Source organism: Rhinichthys klamathensis, unplaced genomic scaffold (genome assembly GCF_029890125.1).
Source record: "Rhinichthys klamathensis goyatoka isolate OS25496 unplaced genomic scaffold, OSU_Roscu_1.1 h1tg000054l_1, whole genome shotgun sequence".
Taxonomy (NCBI): domain Eukaryota; kingdom Metazoa; phylum Chordata; class Actinopteri; order Cypriniformes; family Leuciscidae; genus Rhinichthys; species Rhinichthys klamathensis.
In genome coordinates, this window is record NW_026606599.1 from 2,497,096 (window position 1) to 2,516,911 (window position 19,816).

Consider the following 19,816-nt stretch of genomic DNA (forward strand, 5'->3'; position numbering starts at 1 on the left):
TAAAGTATGCTTTATTAATAGGGTAGGCCTATATTATTGTGTACTAAATTTGGTGCTTCAATATCACTCATTAAGCGTCTTAAATGCGGAAGAACGCTTGATTATGCTGCCGTTGTCTGTTTTAGCAGAATACTGCCATCTAGTGGTAGCAGCTTTTCTCAGACAGCTGTGTGTGGATCGTGCAAGGCGAAACCCGCGAAATGAAAGTCTCAAAATAGAATCAAATAGGATCGACTCAATGAATCGAGTCAATGAATGCACGCGCGTCACCTGATCCACACATGCACGTCTTCTGTGTTGCATGTGCAAATTATGATACACTAATACAAAGGAAAACATTTGTATTCACAAAAATGTCTCTATTTGTACAAATTGCTTCACATTCATTCAATTTTGAATTTTGCACACACAAGTTGAAAGGCATGGATAAAACATTTCTGCAACATGTATCAAGTTCATTGATAAGTGTGCTTGCACGTGTTAATCATTTTGATACTAAAATTATCCCATAGTCCATACATGTAGACATAAAACTATATGTATGGACGCATAGATTTATGGATATCTATGCCAGCACGTCCCAGCCGGGTTCGTCACTTATTTGGTTCCTCTGGAAACATTTCCGTTGTGCTCTGTGTTATTTGCAGCGCGTTTCTATATTTGTGTTGTGAGCTTTTGCAGCGCGTTTGTATTTGGTGGTGTTGTGAGTATTTGGAGCACACGTGTGTTGTGAAACTGATGAAGATGTTTTCCTAATTTGCATGCGTTTTATTTTATTTGCATGTGTTTTTTTCTATTTGCATGTGTTTTCTTCAGTTGCAGCGCGTTGAGCTCTCTCGGCCACCGTACATTAACCTGTTAACATGGGTACGGGGAAAATATGCACTGGAAACGGAGTTTGTGTGAAACAGGCGTTAGCAAAGCGGCGAGGAGGGACGATTCTGGGACGCTTCTGAAACGCACCGCGTTGGCGGCTGTGTGTAAACACAAGCATTGCCTAGAGTGAGCACGATCAGCTCCGGCAGCCCTGTCACAGCCGTAATGCGCCGCAGACGTGTGCAGTGTAAATAAGGGGTGAAACAGGTGTACATTAACCCAAACAATTTTCATTTTGCATTTCCTGAACATGTTCTTGGTAACTAATCAAACACTTTATTTGAACAAACTGATCTATCTATAAAACACAATCAGAAAGAGCTATATTTTAAGTACACATACAATGAACTTTTCTTCAGTGACAAATCTTTCATTGTTTTATTTATGCTTAAAAATGTAATATTATATTTTAAACGCATTTTAACGAGGAGGTTCTTCTTAATTCAAAGGGCAAATCACAAAATAAAACACTTCATTACTGCCTCCTGCTGTTAGCCGACAGACGCTCTCCAAGGTCCTCTCCTCAGTATCAAAGCAATTTTTAATAAGCAAGAATAATTTCTGACTTTAAACAAATACCCATTTAAATGCTTAGGATGTTTGCGTTGTAAGACTGTTCAGGGAGACTTTAGATTTAAAAACGGTGTCTCGCTATGCAATGTTTTCTCATAGAATCATAAAATCTCCTATTGATTCAATATACGCGTGAGCTCACTAGGGAATACCAATATGGCGGCGCGGTGGCTCCACTGTTTATGACGTCATGAGCTATCCAGTCATTATAGATCAGTGGCCAGATCTGATTTTGAAGGCAAAAGTGCCGCTGATCTCATTGATTTCCTCCACAAATCTGTGTGAGAGCATGGGGCAGCTTTACACATCGTCTTGTGTTGCGGAGACTGTCGCTGTGTCCGAATGCAAAATAAAACAGCATATCACAACAATTATAAAGAGTCTGTGTGCTACACTATTAAAAGCGTATTAAGCGGTGGATTAATTCAGATAGGACACCACTGAAGGCTTAGGTGTGAAATACACCCGCTACTGGTATTCATATATCGCCATATGGTCAATGCATATATTGCAGTATATTGAAAAATATAAGCACTAGTTTCCCATATATGGACATGTATTATGTAATATATTGCATTATATTTCGCAGTATATTCCCATATATTTTGTTCCGGAAGGGGATCGTCTGTTAACCTGACTCCGCCAGATGGATTTGCTCCGCATATCCATCTGGAAACCTTCCGTTGAAGTAGTTTTGGTAAGGGGCGAAAATACTGGTTAGCTGATTGGCCTATGTTGGTGATAGACGGGCCAAATCAACCAATCAGATCAACGAAGTATATGACGTACTAACAGAGCGTATCTTTTCCTCTGAGAAAAGCCTCCAGAGCAGTGTTTTGCTCTTCTTTCAGTGAAGAAATACTCTGTAATTACGATAAAACTTGCTCGATAGCCACGCTGATGCTAGTTTCATCCGCTGAAGCCGCCATGTTCTTTAGACTGAACTGACGCGCTTCTCGTTGCGTCACACCTCAACCCGCCTCAAAGCCAACGCTGATTGGACGTTCGTTTGGTGAACTGCTCCCAAATTTTCTTTAACGGAAAGTATCCAGACTGATCTGCGAGTAAAACCTTGAAAGCTCGCGAGATCAGGATGGTCTCACGAGGCTAATCGTCTGTAGGGCAGCAGCTCATGAATGAACTGAGCATGTCTGAGGATGGGGTGAGCGAGGCACAAACTGACGCAGAGCAAGATGTAACACACGTTTGGTGAAAGGATGATGTCATCACCCCACGTGTCAGCACCGCTGCGTCACGTAACAGCAGCAACATCTGTGACTACATGCTTGTGTTCGCGCTGGAGAAGCTGCTGAGCCTCTTATTGCTTTATTTATTATTCACTTGAATGTATTTTTGTAGTATTTTTTCTTTATTTTACTTAAAAATATTTCAATTTTCTTTCTTATGCTATGATGCTTGTCTGTTGTCTGATTAAGACTTTTCATGTTTTGTACCAGGCCATTTATGGTTGTTTATATTGTTCAATAAAGTTATTAGTATGAATAAATAAATAAATAAATAAAATAAAAGAAGAAGCTACTGAGCCTATTATTATTGTATACAGCACACAAGGTTAATGCACAAGCTCCAAGTCTTCTCCTCTGTGTTTAGTGCAGGATTACAGCGCCACACACTGGTCTGCATGTGTACGACACTGTTTGAGTTCGTTTCAGTGGAATCGCAGATATTTCTTGAGACAACGCCGTGTTTGCGGAATTGTTTTTTAGAGCAAGGGTGGATAGGGAAAAAAAGATTGAATAGGGAAAAATTTCGTGTGGATGTGGCCTTAGTGTATTTACTAGTTGGCATATCAACAATATAGAGAAAAATCATGGATGATATCCATCTCAGTGTTCTTTGTGTTTATTTAAAATTAGACAAATCTGATATTATTTCAATCTCCAATCTATTATTTAACAGTTGAGAAAGTTATTTGATGCTGATCTAACAGCAGAAGACAGTAGCAGGGTTTGAATCCCAGTTGTGCAGACGGGGCATGTTGTCACAATGCGTTACAATGAGCCTTTATTAGAAATATGATATTCTATTCTATAATATTTATAGTTCAGAGTTTTAACAGGTTATGTGACAGACCTGGATAAGTTTATGGATGAGTAAGGGGATAATCTCAACTTTTTAATAATAAATATGATAAATATCATCATATAACAAATGAAAAAAAAGGCCAACAGAGAGTATAATGGGGATTAAAAAACTGGTAAAAAAAAAAAAAAAAAAAAGATACAATAGAAAGCCGTCAATGAAGTAAATGTATCTAATCAGTGGAATATTAAACGAAATATAGTAACGCCTGTATCGCTGTTACGAGACGCACAAACTTGTCGAGCGCCTCCCTTTTTAACAGACATCAGTGAAAAGTTTGTAGAGAAAGTTTTTAGTTTTAGGAGGACAATGATGTTGAACTCACCCTTCACAGAGAGATAAACAGCAGAGCTTAATGTTGATGAGTTTGGTCTTCCATCTCTCTGTCCTTTACACCAGTACTGACCCTGATCAGACTCAGTAGCTCCTCTGATAGTGACAGTGTGTGTGTTTACAGTGTAACGATAACCAGACGTCTGTAACTTTACACTGTCTTTATACCACTCATATCTCCAGTTACCGTGATCAGAGTTTATCACACACTTCAGATTGACTGTTTCTCCAGTGAATACAGGACTGTCTGGTGTCACAGTCACTGTAGATGTGGGTAAACCTGAGAAGAAACACAGAAACACAAACTGACTAGAGGACAAATGATTATTGCGTTCCCCAACAGCGTCAATCGATGCAGTGTCTCGTTCCCTGTTCTGAGAGAACATAGGTTACAGTCATAGGTTACAGTCATAGGTTACAGTCATAGGTTACAGTCATAGGTTACAGTCGTACCCGGAGATGTTTTCTCGTGTGTTTTGAGGCTTTGGCTCCGTCATGATCTCAGACAAACACTGATCAGAAACATGAGCCGTGAAACTGAAATGTTCATATAATGGTTTCCATCTCTAATCCAGCTGTATCTCCACTGAATGTTTCTGTGTGTGACATGTGAGAGTGAGACTTTCTCCTCTGAACACACACTGATCTGGCGTCAGTTTTACTACAGTATTTTAGTCTGAAAAACTGCCGACACTCTCAGGCCATGAGAACAGATAAACTGAGGCTCTGTAAGTTACTGTAACATCATTTATTTCCTGACCTCGCTCTGACTGAGGACAGATGATCAAGTCTCAAGGCTTGTTTGCTACACTGACGGTTTCATTCATCTCAGATAATCTGAAGAGCAGAAGCTCATGGATGAACTGAACATGTCTGGAGGATAAAGATAATGAAGTAAATCTGAGCTAACTTTCTACACTCAAAAAAATGATATGTTGGCTTTACTTAACTTTGTTTTGTAAACAGGTTCCACCGGTTCCACATAACTATGTTTCGTTAAACAAACATAATATGTTCATGTTACTTCAACATCATGGAATTTGGTCATTTTAAGCGACCCAATTAAACTCTGAGCTAATGAGTTAATTAAAGTCCCTGTAAAGGCAATTTCAAAAAAAAATTCTAAACACATTATAAATGTTAGAAATGTGTTGCTAAAACATATTACAAAGACTGTGAACTGTGAGGTACTGATTTGTGGAGTTAGACCGTTAAACAGTTTTTCACCATTGCTATTTTCCGGATTTTCTGGGCGGGGCTAAAACAGGGCTCGATGACGCACTGGAGCCCTTGAGCTCATGGACACGCCCCTACTTGATGACGCACTGTAGCCGCTGAGGCTGGCCGCTCCTAACAATATAGAGAGCACATTCACATCAGTTTGCCGCTCAACCGCGAGTTACTGTCAGTACTATTATTAGTAACACAGCCTACAGATTGCTAGCTACTAGCTATGCCTTCGTCACGGAAATGCGTAGGCCTACTACCTGGATGCGATCACCGGATCACGTACAAAACAGATCGGTGTCCTTATTTAAATTTCCGAAAAACGATTACATCAAGAAGAAGTGGATTAATTTTGTGAAGAGCCACCTTGATGGAGAGCTGAGGATCACCGCCAACACCCGCCTCTGTAAGTGATCATTTTACATGGGATAGTTTTATAAACTTTCGTCGGAGATAACTGTCAGGGATTCACTGATAATCCGCTGTTACTGGTGAATGGGGCCGAACCGACTCCCGCCTCAGCCTTCATCCTCCCGTCGCGCCGACAACTGGTGCCATCATCGGCAGTGCGTGCCCACTGCCCACCGTGCGAGCATCTATTCCGGCTGTAGAGTTGAGTGTGGCGAGTCGACGGCAGCTTTCCCGCGAGTGGGCGTGGTTTCAGCGCAGCCAGTGGACACGCCTCCAGCGTTTGAGAGCAGAGAATACTGCTCATTTCTTCAAGATTTTGATAGCTTATTTTATGTACTTGCTGGCTTTTTTTATCATTCAAATTTGGCTGGGTGACTAATAACTAATTTTTCTGTGGTGTGACAAACTCAAAACACATACTTAATTTTGACTTTACAGGGACTTTAAGTGAATAATTGAGTGATGATTGAGCATTATTGAAGACACCTGATGTTAACAAGCAGAATCACTGAAGGAGAAAACTGGAATATTTTAGTCACCATTATGGAGATAAGTGTTTGCTTTAGTTGGGCTCTTGACCATTCATTCATTAACTTTAGATTTTGTTTGGCTGTTGTACGTGAGCTGGATGAACAATAAACAAAGGTGATCTGATGGTATTGGTTGTGTTTTAACATAATCGTTATTTCACAATCATTTGACCTGAATCACTGAACTTATATTAAACCCAATTTCTGAGTTAAGTTTATCTTATGGATTATGGCACCACTGTCATCGTAGAACATACTATTTTTAGCCTTTTCAATGAAATTCAAATTCAGAAACTTCTTAAAAAAATATTTTGCGTAGGCACACACAGACATCAAGAATTAGCCTGTGAATCTCAACAATGGTGACAATTATAAAGCATGTTGCAGTGCATTCTGGGTGCCACCAATCAAAACTCATTCATGGCTCCCATCATGCATTGCTGCATGAATAAATAATGAGCTTATGATCTGTTTGTCACCAACCATTGCTGAGATTCACAGGCTAATTCTTGATGTCTGTGTGTGCCTACGCAAAATATATATTTTTTAAGAAGTTTCTTTTTTAATTATCGAATTTGATCATTTGAATTTCATTGAAAAGGCTAAAAATAGTATGTTCTACAATGACAGTGGTGCTATAATCCATAAGATAAACTTAACTCAGAAATTGGGTTTAATATAAGTTCAGTGACTCAGGTCAAATGATTGTGAAATAATGATTATGTTAAAACACAACCAATACCATCAGATCACCTTTGTTTATTGTTCATCCGGCTGTTATAACTCATGTACAGCAACCAAACAAAATCTAAAGTTAATAAGTTAATGGTCAAGAGCCCAACTAAAACACGCACTCATCTCCATAATGGTGACTTAAACATTCCGGTTTTCTCCTTCAGTGATTCTGTTTGTTAACATCAGGTGTCTTCAATAATGCTCAATCATCACTCAGTTATTCACTTAATTAACTCATTAGCTCAGAGTTTAATTGGGTCGCTTAAAATGACCAAATTCCATGATGTTGAAGTAACATGAACATATTATGTTTGTTTAACGAAACATAGTTATGTGGAACCGGTGGAACCTGTTTACAAAACAAAGTTAAGTAAAGCCAACATATCATTTTTTTGAGTGTATATACAATGTCTTCAGGTTAAAGTGATGTGATGAAATGATGAACACACTCACCTGATACTGTCAGTGTAACTCCATCACTGATCTCTGAGTTCTGTGGGGTTTCAGTCTGAGTTCCTCTACATCTGTACAGACCAGCATGAGACCGATCCACAGATGTGATTATATAGATCTGGTCTTGTCCTGCGCTGTAATAGATCTGGTCTGTTCTTCTGCTGTTATCTTGATCTTTATACCAGCTGTACCTCCAGACTCCTGTCTCCTGTATGACACATGTGAGAGTGACTCTCTCTCCTCTGAACACACGAACATCAGGCTTCACCTTCACTACAGGTCTGGGTCTCTCTGTGAAATGAGCAAACACACACTTCATGTATTTTTCAAAAAAAAAAAAAAAAAAAAATCTACAAAGTAAAAGAGTACTTACCTCTCACTGTTATCTGTATTGCATCACTGTAATGTGTGTAGTAGTTTCCTCGCTGTGCTCTACACTCGTATGTTCCTCTATCAGAGACTTTCACAGCACTGATAGTTTTAGTTCCTGCATCATCACTGGATTCCCAGTTTGAGTTTTTCCTCCAGATAAACGTCCATCCAGTTGAGCTTCCCACGTCACAGCTGAGAGTAACTGTGTCTCCAGTGAACACTGAACTCTGGGGCTTTACAGTCAGAGTCGGCTGCGGTTTATCTGTAAGTGAACAGTGATGCAGTGTTCAGCTCTTTTATAGAGTTATTGCTCATATTTTCACTAGTCTTCTGTTTTTATCATTATTTTTTAAACAGTAAACTATATAATTTATTTTGATTTAAAAGAGTGTTTGTCTTTTCTGCTTCCACTAGTGACACCAAACAGAATTTAAAAAATAATAAATTAATAAATTTTGGGAAGAAAATTCCAGCGCTTTCAAAGAATGTTAAAGTCTCTTGGCTGGAGATTATAAGTGTTTAAATATGGATATTAAATGATCATTAAACAGAAGTGAATATGAAGACTCACCAGATACAGTCAGTGTAACAGCATCACTGAAGTCTGTGTGTGAGTCTGATCTCTCTCCTCTACAACTGTATTCACCACTGAGAGACACATCAGCTGGGCAACTGATCTCTTCTGTATATGGATAGACAGTCTCTCCATCTCTAATCCAGCTGTATCTCCACTGAATGTCTCCTCCTCCCTGTATGACACATGTGAGAGTGACTCTCTCTCCACTGAACACACACTGATCTGGCTTCACCGTCACTACAGGTTTCACTGAGGAACATAGAAGTAAATATTGAAAAGCATTGCAGCATCAAGATCACTTCATGAACTCAAAACTTCCTTAGGAGAAAAACACTTAAATTAAAAATCTAGTTTGCTTGTAAATTGTAATGATTAGGCCTACATAAAAAATGTGTGTATTGGTAAAAACTAAATGAAACTGATATATGTATCCAGTCTGCATGTCTTTATTGTATTATTGATCTGCCTGTTCTGACCAGTAGATGATGCTGTTTACAGTCAGAGTGTTTTAAAGATCTGAACTGGGAACTACTAACTTCTGTCTGTCTGTTCTCAAGCACTTTTCTCTTCCAGCTCTTCCAACCAAACCACTGACTGAATAAAGCTTAGCATTGGTGCTCAAGATCTTAATGACACAGTCAATAATTACAATTACAGCAAAAACTCAGAAACATTTGGGGAAAATGTCATATTGCGATTTGTTAAAGTCAATAATGCGATATAATAAACACATGGTTTCATGAGTCAACTTGCTTTGTTCTCAAGGATAACGCAGACACAGATTAGTGATAATGCTGAAATATTTCTCAACTCAGCACAGTGTAAAAATGCAGTGTTTCCAAATTGAAATAATATTTTTTGCTAAATTAAATAATGACATTTTTGAATCACTGCAAACGTGTTATTGTCTCAATAGTACAATAGTCTAAAATAAATAGATCAATAAATAAGAACATGCATACGCTCATGAAAATAAGATTTTGTTAGTTTTTATAATGCAATATAATTATTTTATAATGTAATAATTTCACAGCTAATCTCCAAATTAATGTAGACAACATAAAGTTGTATATTTAAAGTATATATTTTAAATACTTGTTTATTGGAATCTTTTTATGAATGAAGGTCAGTATCACTGATAATAATACAGCTATTAATCTGGATAAAATTAGCAACTTGCGTGTGCACAAATATGTATTATGTCTATGTAGCCTACTACTATTTTTTTTAAAGTCTATGGGTACATTTAATTTAATATTCAACACTATTATTGATCTGCCTGCATTGACACCATTATTATATTATTATTATTATTATAAACAATCTGTATTGTAAAAAAGCGCTATATAAATGAAGCTGACTGTTGTAGATGGGGAAGGCTATCTCTGTCATATTAGAATGGTCCCCTAGGTGGCAGTATTAGTTACTCATGTCATGCATTGCTCATCGAAGTGTTCAGTAAACTCCAGATAAACGCTACCTCGCTGTCTGTTTTCCTTTTACTAGTACTCAGGATACTACAGTGACTTGACTATACACACGGACATTATGCTCATATATTCTCGTCATAAATAGTCCAGTCATTTTAAGCCAAAATGGGGGTCAACCTAGAACAAATTGCAACAGAAGCAAACTCAACTGATTTTGTGTAAGGAAAAAAGCCCAGAAGAATCCCATTAGGGGAAAGTTTTGAAAAAGACCCAAATATTGGCTATTCAATCTTTTTCTTACGTGTAAAAATGTTACCCTTTAGATATCATCATGAAAATTACGTGATATCATCATGAGTTGATTACTTGCATTAAGACAAACAAAAAATGATTTGCACGTTTTTTTTAATTGCTTGTTAACATGGACAAACGGTGCACAATCTAATTATCTATGTGCTAATTTGCATAAATAACACAACATATCTAAACATTGGGTATAGCAGGTGAACATCTTTTTTTGAGGTCCGCTATAACTGTCTCCAGCTGTCTCTCCGGTAAGAAAGATTTCCTTTTGTTTCTCCTACATGGATTAATTTGATTGTTTGATCCAGACACTTTTTATTTAACCTTTTGTCTTCTGCATTCTCCTGACCCGTGTCTCCTGTTCTTCCCTCAGACTCGTCCTCCAGAAACAGTCCCACGGCCCCAGCCACAAACCCCATCTCTGCCATAATAATTAATAACGGCTGGTTTCTTAAGTACTTCTTTCTGCCTCTATGTATTAATGCTCATGGGTAGCCTAAATAGGTTTCATTTAGACCTAACATTAAGTATTTGACTGTTAAAAGTCAACAAGATTTAACAAGATATGTTCACCTGCTATACCCAATGTTTAGATCTGTTGTGTTATTTATGCAAATTAGCACATAAGTAATTAGATTATGCAACGTTTGTCCATGTTAACAAACAATTAAAAAAAAACTTGTAATACATTTTTTTTTTGTCTTGATGCAAGTAATCAACTCAGTAATTTTCATGATGATATCTAAAGGTTAACATTTTTATCCAGAGAAAAGAATGATATTTGGGTCTTTTTCGAAACTTTCCCCTAATGGGATTCTTCGGGGCTTTTTTCCCTTACGCAGGACATATTGAGGATACAAAATCAGTTTAGTTTGCAATCTGTTCTACCTTTTGTCATAAAATGACTGGACTAAAAGGACTTGAAAGGTCGTAAGGAAGATTAAAAGTCTATTTCCCTTTCTCACAGAATGCAGCCAACGAGGTTTTTAGTTTTATTTGTCTGTATTTTGTGTCAGTGAAATCCCATTGCATCTGTTACACGCGCTTCTGCTGTGTGTCAAGCTGATGTGACTTCTGTATTGTGTTGTTTAGACTGTGTTTAGTTTTCACGGTGGATTTGGAGAAAAGTCTTCAAATAAACCAGTAGCAAGAGAAACACTTCCCAGATAGCAACATTGTTTCGGCCCAGATCCGGCCCACATCTGGCACTTGTGGGATGCGGATCTGGCCCACATGCAGCGTGGAATGACGGCCCTTGGGTGGCCCACTCCTGTTTGCCAGATCTGGGCCACAAGTAGGCCATAGCAATGCCACATGTCAGCCAAGAGCAAAGAAATAAACCAGAACTGGGCCTTATCTGAGCCACAAAATCTGTGTATATTAAATATTAAGTAATTGCAGCCTTAATAAGCCTGTTAACAAGCAGAATCACTGAAGGAAAGAAGAGAATAGAAAAAGAGACGAGCAGAAATACAAAAACTACAACTGACTTCAGACACAGTCTTAGATGAAATCACTTGAATATAAAAGAAGACATTAAATATGTGAAGATCTCAGCAGAGGAGGATTAAACAACTCCACAAACAGCATTACCAGCTTCACTTATTACTAACCAGACTGACTTTATTTCTGTCAGACTTTTACGCAGAATCAATGAAGGAGAAAATCGTAATTGGTATGTTACCATTATGGAGATCAGTGTTTGCTTTAGTTGGGCTGTTGACCCTTAATTCATTAACTTTAGATTTTGTTTGGCTGCTGTACCTGAGTTATAACAGCTGGAATGAACAAATAGAAAAGGTGATATGATGGTGTTGGTTGTGTTTTAACATAATTATCAAATCAATTACAAAAAAAAAACCTTCTGAAAATATTTCAGGTAGGCACATACAGACATCAAGAATTAGCGTATGAATCTCAACAATGGTTACAAACAGATCACCTCTGAACATAAGCTCATTATTTATTCATGCAGCAATGCATGATGGGAGCCATGAATGAGATTTGATTGGTGGCTTCCAGAATACACTGCAAAATGCTTTATAATTGTCACCATTATTGAGAGTCACAGGCTGGTTCTTGATGTCTGTGTAAAAAAAAAGAAGAAGAAAACAGTTATGTATGTGATTAAGTTTTAAGAAAGTATTTGGATTACATTGTAAAAGTTACAAATATTATGCTTTTCAAGGACAGTGCTGCTATAATCAATAAAGCAAACATAACTCAGTAATTGGTCTCTATATGAGTTCAGGTCAAATGATTGTGAAATAATGATAATGTTAAAACACAACCAACACCATCATATCACCTTTTATCTTTGTTCATCTGGCTGTTATAACTCAGCAGCCAAACAAAACTAGAGTTAATAGCTTAAAGGGTCAACAGCCCAACTAAAGCAAACACCAATCTCCATAATGGTAACATACCAATTACGATTTTCTCCTTCAGTGATTCCGCTTGTTAACATCAGGTGTCTTCGATAATGCTCAATTATCATTCAATTAATCACTTAATTATCTCATTAACTTTAGCCCTGCTTCATTGTTCATTTAACACTCTCTGAGTGAGGACTCATATAAACACTGAGGAGTATTAATTTAACACTGGGGGATTATGCTGTGTATTAATGGATCAACAAAATTGTTAGATTCCAAAGACATCAGTGAATCAAGTTATTCCATGATGATTATAAAACCATCAACAGGTAACCATTATAACCTGATCTCATTTCACCTTATCTTTCTTTGCTGCTGCAAATGTGTTTGACTAAACACACTGTCACAACGGCCAAAAAAAGACAAAAGAAATATTAAGAGTTAAGAGCCCAACTAATGGAACGCCGGTTACTGGTGTAACCTTGGTTCTATGAATAGTGGAAGACCGCCAGAGACGGTCGAACATAGTGGAAGGAGTCGCGTCTCGCGAGCCATATCGAGAATCTCGCATTGATTTGTCACCTGTGACCCTGACCGATGACGTGTCATCAGCTATATCCGCTCCGTTCACGTCACGGTCGTTCTCTGCAGTCATTCTCAGTCCGAGTGACCAGAGACTCTGGCGGTCTTCCACTATTCATAGAACCAAGGTTACACCAGTAACCGGCGTTCTATTTCACTGTTACAGACCGCCAGAGACGGTCGAACATAGTGGAAGACGAATACAACCAAGTCACGAGGGCCGCTCACCTAGATACTGTCCGCTAACACAGCAGAACTGACCAAAGGAATAGGTGCCACATTAATCCTGTAGAATCTTGTGAACGTGCAAGGTGACGACCATGTAGCCGCTGCACATATATCAGAAAGGGGCACTCCCCGTAGTGCTGCCCAAGAAGTAGCCACTGATCGGGTTGAATGGCATTTAATAGATGCTGGAACTGTCTGACCAGCCGAATCATATGCCTGTATAATGGTATCCACCACCCAATGAGACAACCTTTGCTTCGACAAGGGTGAGCCCCTCTGACAGGCATCAAAACGGACAAACAGCTGATCAGTGGTGCGCCATGAAGCAGTCTTCAACACATACTGTCGCAATACTCTCACTGGACACACAGCTGTCTGGGAAGCCTCTTGATTAAATGCCGCAAGCTGAATGGGCTGGTTCACAAAGCGGTCAGACAACACTTTAGGTCGGAAAGCTGGATTCGGCCAGAGTGTAACCTGATTGTACTCGGGCCCCCATCTGAGACACTGTGGACTCACCGAGAGAGCATGAAGCTCACCTACTCTTCTGGTTGACGTTATAGCCAAGAGAAAAGCAGTCTTCATCGAAAGACTCTTAATATCAGCTTGTTCAAGTGGTTCATAAGGTGGTAAACGCAGGCTGTTAAGCACCATCTGAAGATCCCACTGGGTATGCATTATCCGTACCGGTGGATTAAGACGTACTGCTCCCTTAAGGAAAGCCACCACCAACTTTTCCGCACCAATTGATTTCCCCCCCCAGGGGTTCCGATGTGCTGACAAGGCTGCCACGAATACCCTTAGAGTCGCTGGGGACCGCCCAGTGTCCAATAAATGTTGTAAGAATTCCAACACTGAACTGATGGAACAAGTGACTGGGTTAACAGACCGATCTGTACACCATGAAACAAAGATTCTCCATTTACTGGCATAAGTGCGACGTGTTGATGGGGCTCTTGCATTCATGACAGTGTTCCTCACATCTGCGGAACACAGTGAGAGCTCTTGCTCAACCCCAGGGGCCATACACATAGACTCAACCTGCCCGGTGAGGGGTGCCAAAGCTCCCCGTTCATTTGTGACAGTAGGTCCCTCCGAACTGGCAATGGTTGTGGTGGACCGGTCGTAAGGGCCATCAGCAGACTGAACCATGGTCTCGCTGGCCAGCAGGGTGCCACTAGAATAAGCCTGTGTCGTCTCATCTGCACACGCCTCAGCACAGGCCAGAGAAGTGGAATTGGAGGGAAAGCATAGAGGAGGAGGTCTGGCCAGTCGTGGGCCAGGGCATCCTGGCCTAGTGATCCCTGCTCCTCCTGCTCTGCAAACCACAGCGGGCAATGTGTTGTATTCCTGCTGGCAAAGAGGTCGACTGCTGCGGTCCCATAAAGTCCCCAAACTGACTGAACTACCGCCTTGTGCAGACACCAGTCCCCTGGCTTCGGACCCGATCGAGAGAGTGAGTCTGCCACACTGTTGCAGTGACCGGGAATGTGTGCCGCTCTGATCGACAGGAAGTGCTGGTTTGCCCACAACAACAGCACTCGTGAAAGTCGAAGGCAAGGTAGAGACCTCGTGCCCCCTTGGTGATTGATTAAAAACACCACTGTGGTGTTGTCGGTCCGCACTAGGATGTGCCTCCCTGATAACTCCTGTCTGAAGTGTCTTAGGGTGAAAAGCACTGCCCATAGCTCTAGGATGTTGATGTGAGATGTCTCCTGCTGCAAGGTCCAACTCCCCTGCACGCCCTGGTGTTGCCACAGCCCTCCCCATCCGGAGAGAGAGGCATCTGTTGTCACTACTTCTCTGCGTGCTGGGGGTGGTCCCATTGGTACACCCCCTTGTAGAAATTGTTCCCGTCTCCAAAGCCTCAGGGAGACAGAGCAACTGGTTGTCACCACAACAAGGGTCTGTCGGTTGTGGACTGCTGACAACCGTCTGGCTATCAACCAACGCTGAAAAGGACGAAGGTGTAAAAGTCCTAAGTGAATGGCCGATGAGGCTGCCGTGAGAAGGCCCGCTAGCCGTAAGAAGTGAAGATAAGGTAGCTTGCGTCGAACCTGGAACCTCGCTATGGCTCCTTGTATAGCCTGCCTCCTGCGCGCTGTGAGGGTAGCCCTCATTATTCTGGAGTCCAGATGTAATCCCAGAAAACATATTGACTGGCATGGAGTAAGGCAGCTTTTCTCCAGGTTTACCCTCAGTCCTAAAGCAGTAACATGCTCCAGTAGGCGCTGTGTGTTGTTGGCTACCTGCTGAGGTGATCTGGCACAAAGCAGCCAATCGTCCAGGTAAGGGAGAATCAACATGCCCTCCCGTTGTAGAGGTTCTAGTGCCACTTGCATACACCGTGTGAATACACGGGGAGAGAGGGAGAGGCCAAATGGTAGGACTCGATATTGGTATGTCCTGCCCTGGAATGTGAACCGAAGAAACCTTCTGTGATGAGGTGCAATGGGGATGTGGAAATATGCATCCTTCAGATCCACAGAGGTAAACCACATGCCGGGTTCGACCGCTTGTAGGACATCCTTGACACGCAGCATGCGGAAAGGAAGGTGTTTGAGACTCCTGTTCAAGCGTCTGAGGTCCAAGATTGGCCTGAAGCTTCCATCCTTCTTGCGAACTAGGAAGTACTTTGAATGAAATCCCCCCGGTTGGACCTGGGGGTTTACTAGCTCTACCGCACCCTTTTCCAGTAGCTTCCGGACCTCGAGAGATAGAGCAAGAGCCTGACGAGGGTCCCGAACCACTGTGGGCCGAGTGTGTGTGCATAATTGGGGTCTGTGACGGAACTGAAGACAGTAGCCCCTGTCGAGTGTGTCGAGGAGCCACTTGTTGTTCGTAATCCCTCTCCAAAGTTGTAGTTGAGAGGTTGAAAAGTGTCCCATCACAGACCCTGGACCATCACCGACGATGAGGAGCGGTCTCCCTACCCCTGGGGGGACGACGATAAGTAGCCACAGGGCGAGCAGGTGGTCTACGAGCACGGGATGCCTCCCTTCTCGAGTCATACCCAGGTCGAGTTGCCTGCTGTACAGGCCTGTAAGACTGTCCCTGCCTGCACTGGAATGGATTTGCATGACGAACAGGTATTTGATGTGAGGATGGTCCATAATTCACACTGCGCTCAAAGTGCTGGGACCGAGACTCCACTGCACGAACTCTGCGCTCAAGAGCTTCTTGAGCGGCTGGACCAAAAATCTGCCCAGGTACCAGAGGTAGTTGACGAAGATTGCTACGGCAAGCCTCTGGAAGTTTAGACTGTGCTAGCCAAACCTGCCGCCTAGCCTGAGTAGTAAGCCCAAGAGCCTTTCCGCTAGAAAATGCGATTGAACCCAAGGCTTGTAAGGAAGCCTCAAGTAACTCAGATGTGGTATTATCTGGTGGGTTAGTACTCAAAGTAGAATGAAGTGCCAGCAGAAGATGAGCCATGGAATTCCCCACACGACTCAAGCCTGAGACAGTATTATAAATCCTGACCAACAGATCATCTGTACGTCTACACTCTGGGTTGGGACAGCGAAGATTGTGTCTAAGAGCCTCATCTGGTGACACTACCAGTGAAGAAATGCATGGCTCCACTGGGGGCATGTTACCAAGGCCCTTTTCGTCTGCATCAGCCATTGCCGCTAGCGTACGAGCCACACGATCAGGTCTGGATAAGGGAGCTGACCGAAACGCTGAAGAAACCACATCTGTGAAGTCAGGACAACTCGGCATTAGGAAATCCTCCTGCTGGGAAACTGGGCGACGCAAGAGGTTTGACTGGCCTGATAGGGGAGGAGGTGGATCCAAATTCCGCTTAGCGAGCGCCATCCTGAGTGTGTCCTGCAGAGAGAAAACCACTGAAGGCGGCGCATCCTGAAGGCCAGAACCGTCGTCGCTATGGGAACATTGGACCTGGGAATGTGAGGGTCTCGTCTCCTCCATTGGCGTATAATACTCCTGTTCCTCCCGGTCTAAGGAGTCAGAAGCCGCAATAGATAAAGTGTCTGGTTCTCTCCTGGACAACCTGGATGCCAGCTCACACCTGGGCAAGGGAGGAGCTAAACCACCCCCCCCTGTCCCCTCACTCACATTCTGACGAGTGGGGGGAACAGATAATAAGTCTCTAATACCCTGAACTGCGTTCGCAAGTTCAGCTACTTGCTGGGTCAATGTACTTGACTCCGAGGAGGTTCGCATCCTCTTTGAAGGCCTTCCAGTCCCACTGGCCACACGCTTGCTACTCACATGTGACTCTGTCCCAGCTGATGGAGCAGAATTCTCAAACTCAGGGTCTAATTCAGCCAGTCGATGCTGTCTCATCTCCAAGGACATCAAACCACATTCAGGACATGGGTCTACTAAAGCCTCTCGGAGGTGATCAATGCCTAGGCAAGTAGGACATTGAATATGAGCATCCATGAGATCCATTGGACCGAAGCAGAGGGAACATGAAGCTGCCATCACTTCCAGCCCAGTTAGTTGAAAAAACCCCTGGTCAACCAATGGGGTTATCCACAATAAGGTTTATCAATGTATCACTCTGGTTAACCAATGAGCATAACCTAAAGTAGCAGTTTCTGACAATATACAATACCACACGCAGTATAACAGAACCCTGGTTAACCACTGAGTTCACATGAGTACTCACCTCAACACTGCTAGTAGCGATCGGTTCCAAACAAACCCTGGACAACCAGTGGGTATATGGTCCGATGCACGTCAAAATATATCCAAATATATACAAATATTTCTCCCGAGACACAGCTGTAGCGGGGAGCAGTTGCTCACCAAAAACGCTGTGCACGCTCGAGCGAGATCTCTTCGCGAGAATGACAAAGAGAACGACCGTGACGTGAACGGAGCGGATATAGCTGCTGACACGTCATCGGTCAGGGTCACAGGTGACAAATCAATGCGAGATTCTCGATATGGCTCGCGAGACGCGACTCCTTCCACTATGTTCGACCGTCTCTGGCGGTCTGTAACAGTGAAATAGAAACACTAATCACTGTTATGGTGACTTCAAATGAAACACATTAGAGTTAAACCTCTGTTAATTCTCAATAAAAACTTCTGTAGAAGTCTGACAGAAATAAAGTCAGTCTGGTTAGTAATAAGTGAGGCTGGTAATGCTGTTTGTGGAGTTGTTAAATCCTCCTCTGCTGAGATCTTCACAGATTTAATGTCTTCTTTTCTCTTCAGTTGATTTCATCTAAGACTGTGTCTGAAGTCAGTTGTAGTTATTGTGTTTCTGCTCGTCTCTTTTTCTATTCTCTTCTTTCCTTCAGTGATTCTGCTTGTTAACAGGCTTATTAAGGTTGAGATGACTCCATATTTAATATACACAGATTTTGTGGCTCAGATAAAGTCCAGTTCTGGTTTATTTCTTTGCTCTTGGCTGACATGTGGCATTGCTATGGCCTGCTTGTGGCCCAGATCTGGCAAACAGGAGTGGGCCACCCAAGGGCCGTCATTCCACGCTGCATGTGGGCCAGATCCGCATCCCACAAGTGCCAGATGTGGGCCAGATCTGGGCCGAAACAATGTTGCTATCTGGGAATTGTGTCGCGTATGCTTGGAGGGAGACACAGTCTGACTGAACTATTGTACAATGCAAGACTGTTTGATTGATTGAATAAATAGCAGATTTCTGTAATGTTTTGCAGCATAAGGAACTACAGTCAGATGATTCTGTGAAATATATGCAAAGCATGGACATAAAACATCAGCAAAGAGAGAAATGTGTGATCCTGATGTATCCATGTAGACAAATAAACTACAACACAATTCACATTAATTAAAACATAATTTTATTTACTGCAGTAACGGACAGTACCTTGACTGAGTCCAGAGTGAACGAGGGACATCAGCACTAAAAGCAGAAAAAACACAGATATGAAGCTTTTCCATTCATTCAACACAATGTAAATCACACACAGAAACATGTCTAGAGTTTATTCTACATGAACTGAAAGTGTTTTTCTGTTCTGATGCTCATAAAGGTGAGAACTGATGGATTATTCTCCAGCATTTAACATCATCACACACAATGAAGTCACAGGACTCGTGAACTGATACGAGAGTCGATTCACTGATTCACTGATAGATTCACTGATGTGATCAAATACAATCCATGTGTTAACACGCTCCACAGCGCCACCCAGTGCATTTCATTATAACTGAGTCGGTGCTTGGGATTTATCATGGATTCACTTCGAATTTACGAAGTTGCTTTGGTGGCCTTAAATGCATTATTTTATTTTTAGAATAATAATAACAGTTTTGAATATTCGTGCTCACCCCTAATTGTGACTTTATAATAAAATAATGAGGACATATAGTAGCCTACAGCTGAAATGACCAACACCAGAAAGAAAAGCTTCTGCAAGTGACCTCATGCTTCTGGTCTAAGAGCATTTTCACACCTCGTTTGTTTCAGCTCTTCAAGAGCTCTCGCCTCTCAGAAATAATTCATATCTCAACACTAAATGATCTCAGTTCCTCCTAAAAGGACCCAAAAACAAACCATATTCAGACCACAGTATTTTAATGTGTTGTGCGCTGGAAGTCTCTCATGAAAACGCCCTTAAACCACATTAAAAATGTATCAATATATTTGCAATTTAAATCAATATAGTTCAAATACAGTTTTCAATTAAGACATTTGACAAAATAAAATGTATTAGCTTAGCAAAATATGAATAAATAAATAAATAAATA

The 19,816-nt window shown here is 41.5% G+C and overlaps 1 protein-coding gene across 1 annotated transcript in view; it reads right to left on the reverse strand.

The window, feature by feature from the left end:
• Nucleotides 1-19,816, reverse strand: part of LOC130083233 (Fc receptor-like protein 5) — a 514,396-nt gene that overhangs the window by 378,386 nt on the left and 116,194 nt on the right. The window contains exon 7 of the mRNA XM_056248290.1: nt 3,878-4,165. Coding sequence (XP_056104265.1) covers nt 3,878-4,165 — 288 coding nt within the window. The remainder of the gene's footprint in view (nt 1-3,877; nt 4,166-19,816) is intronic.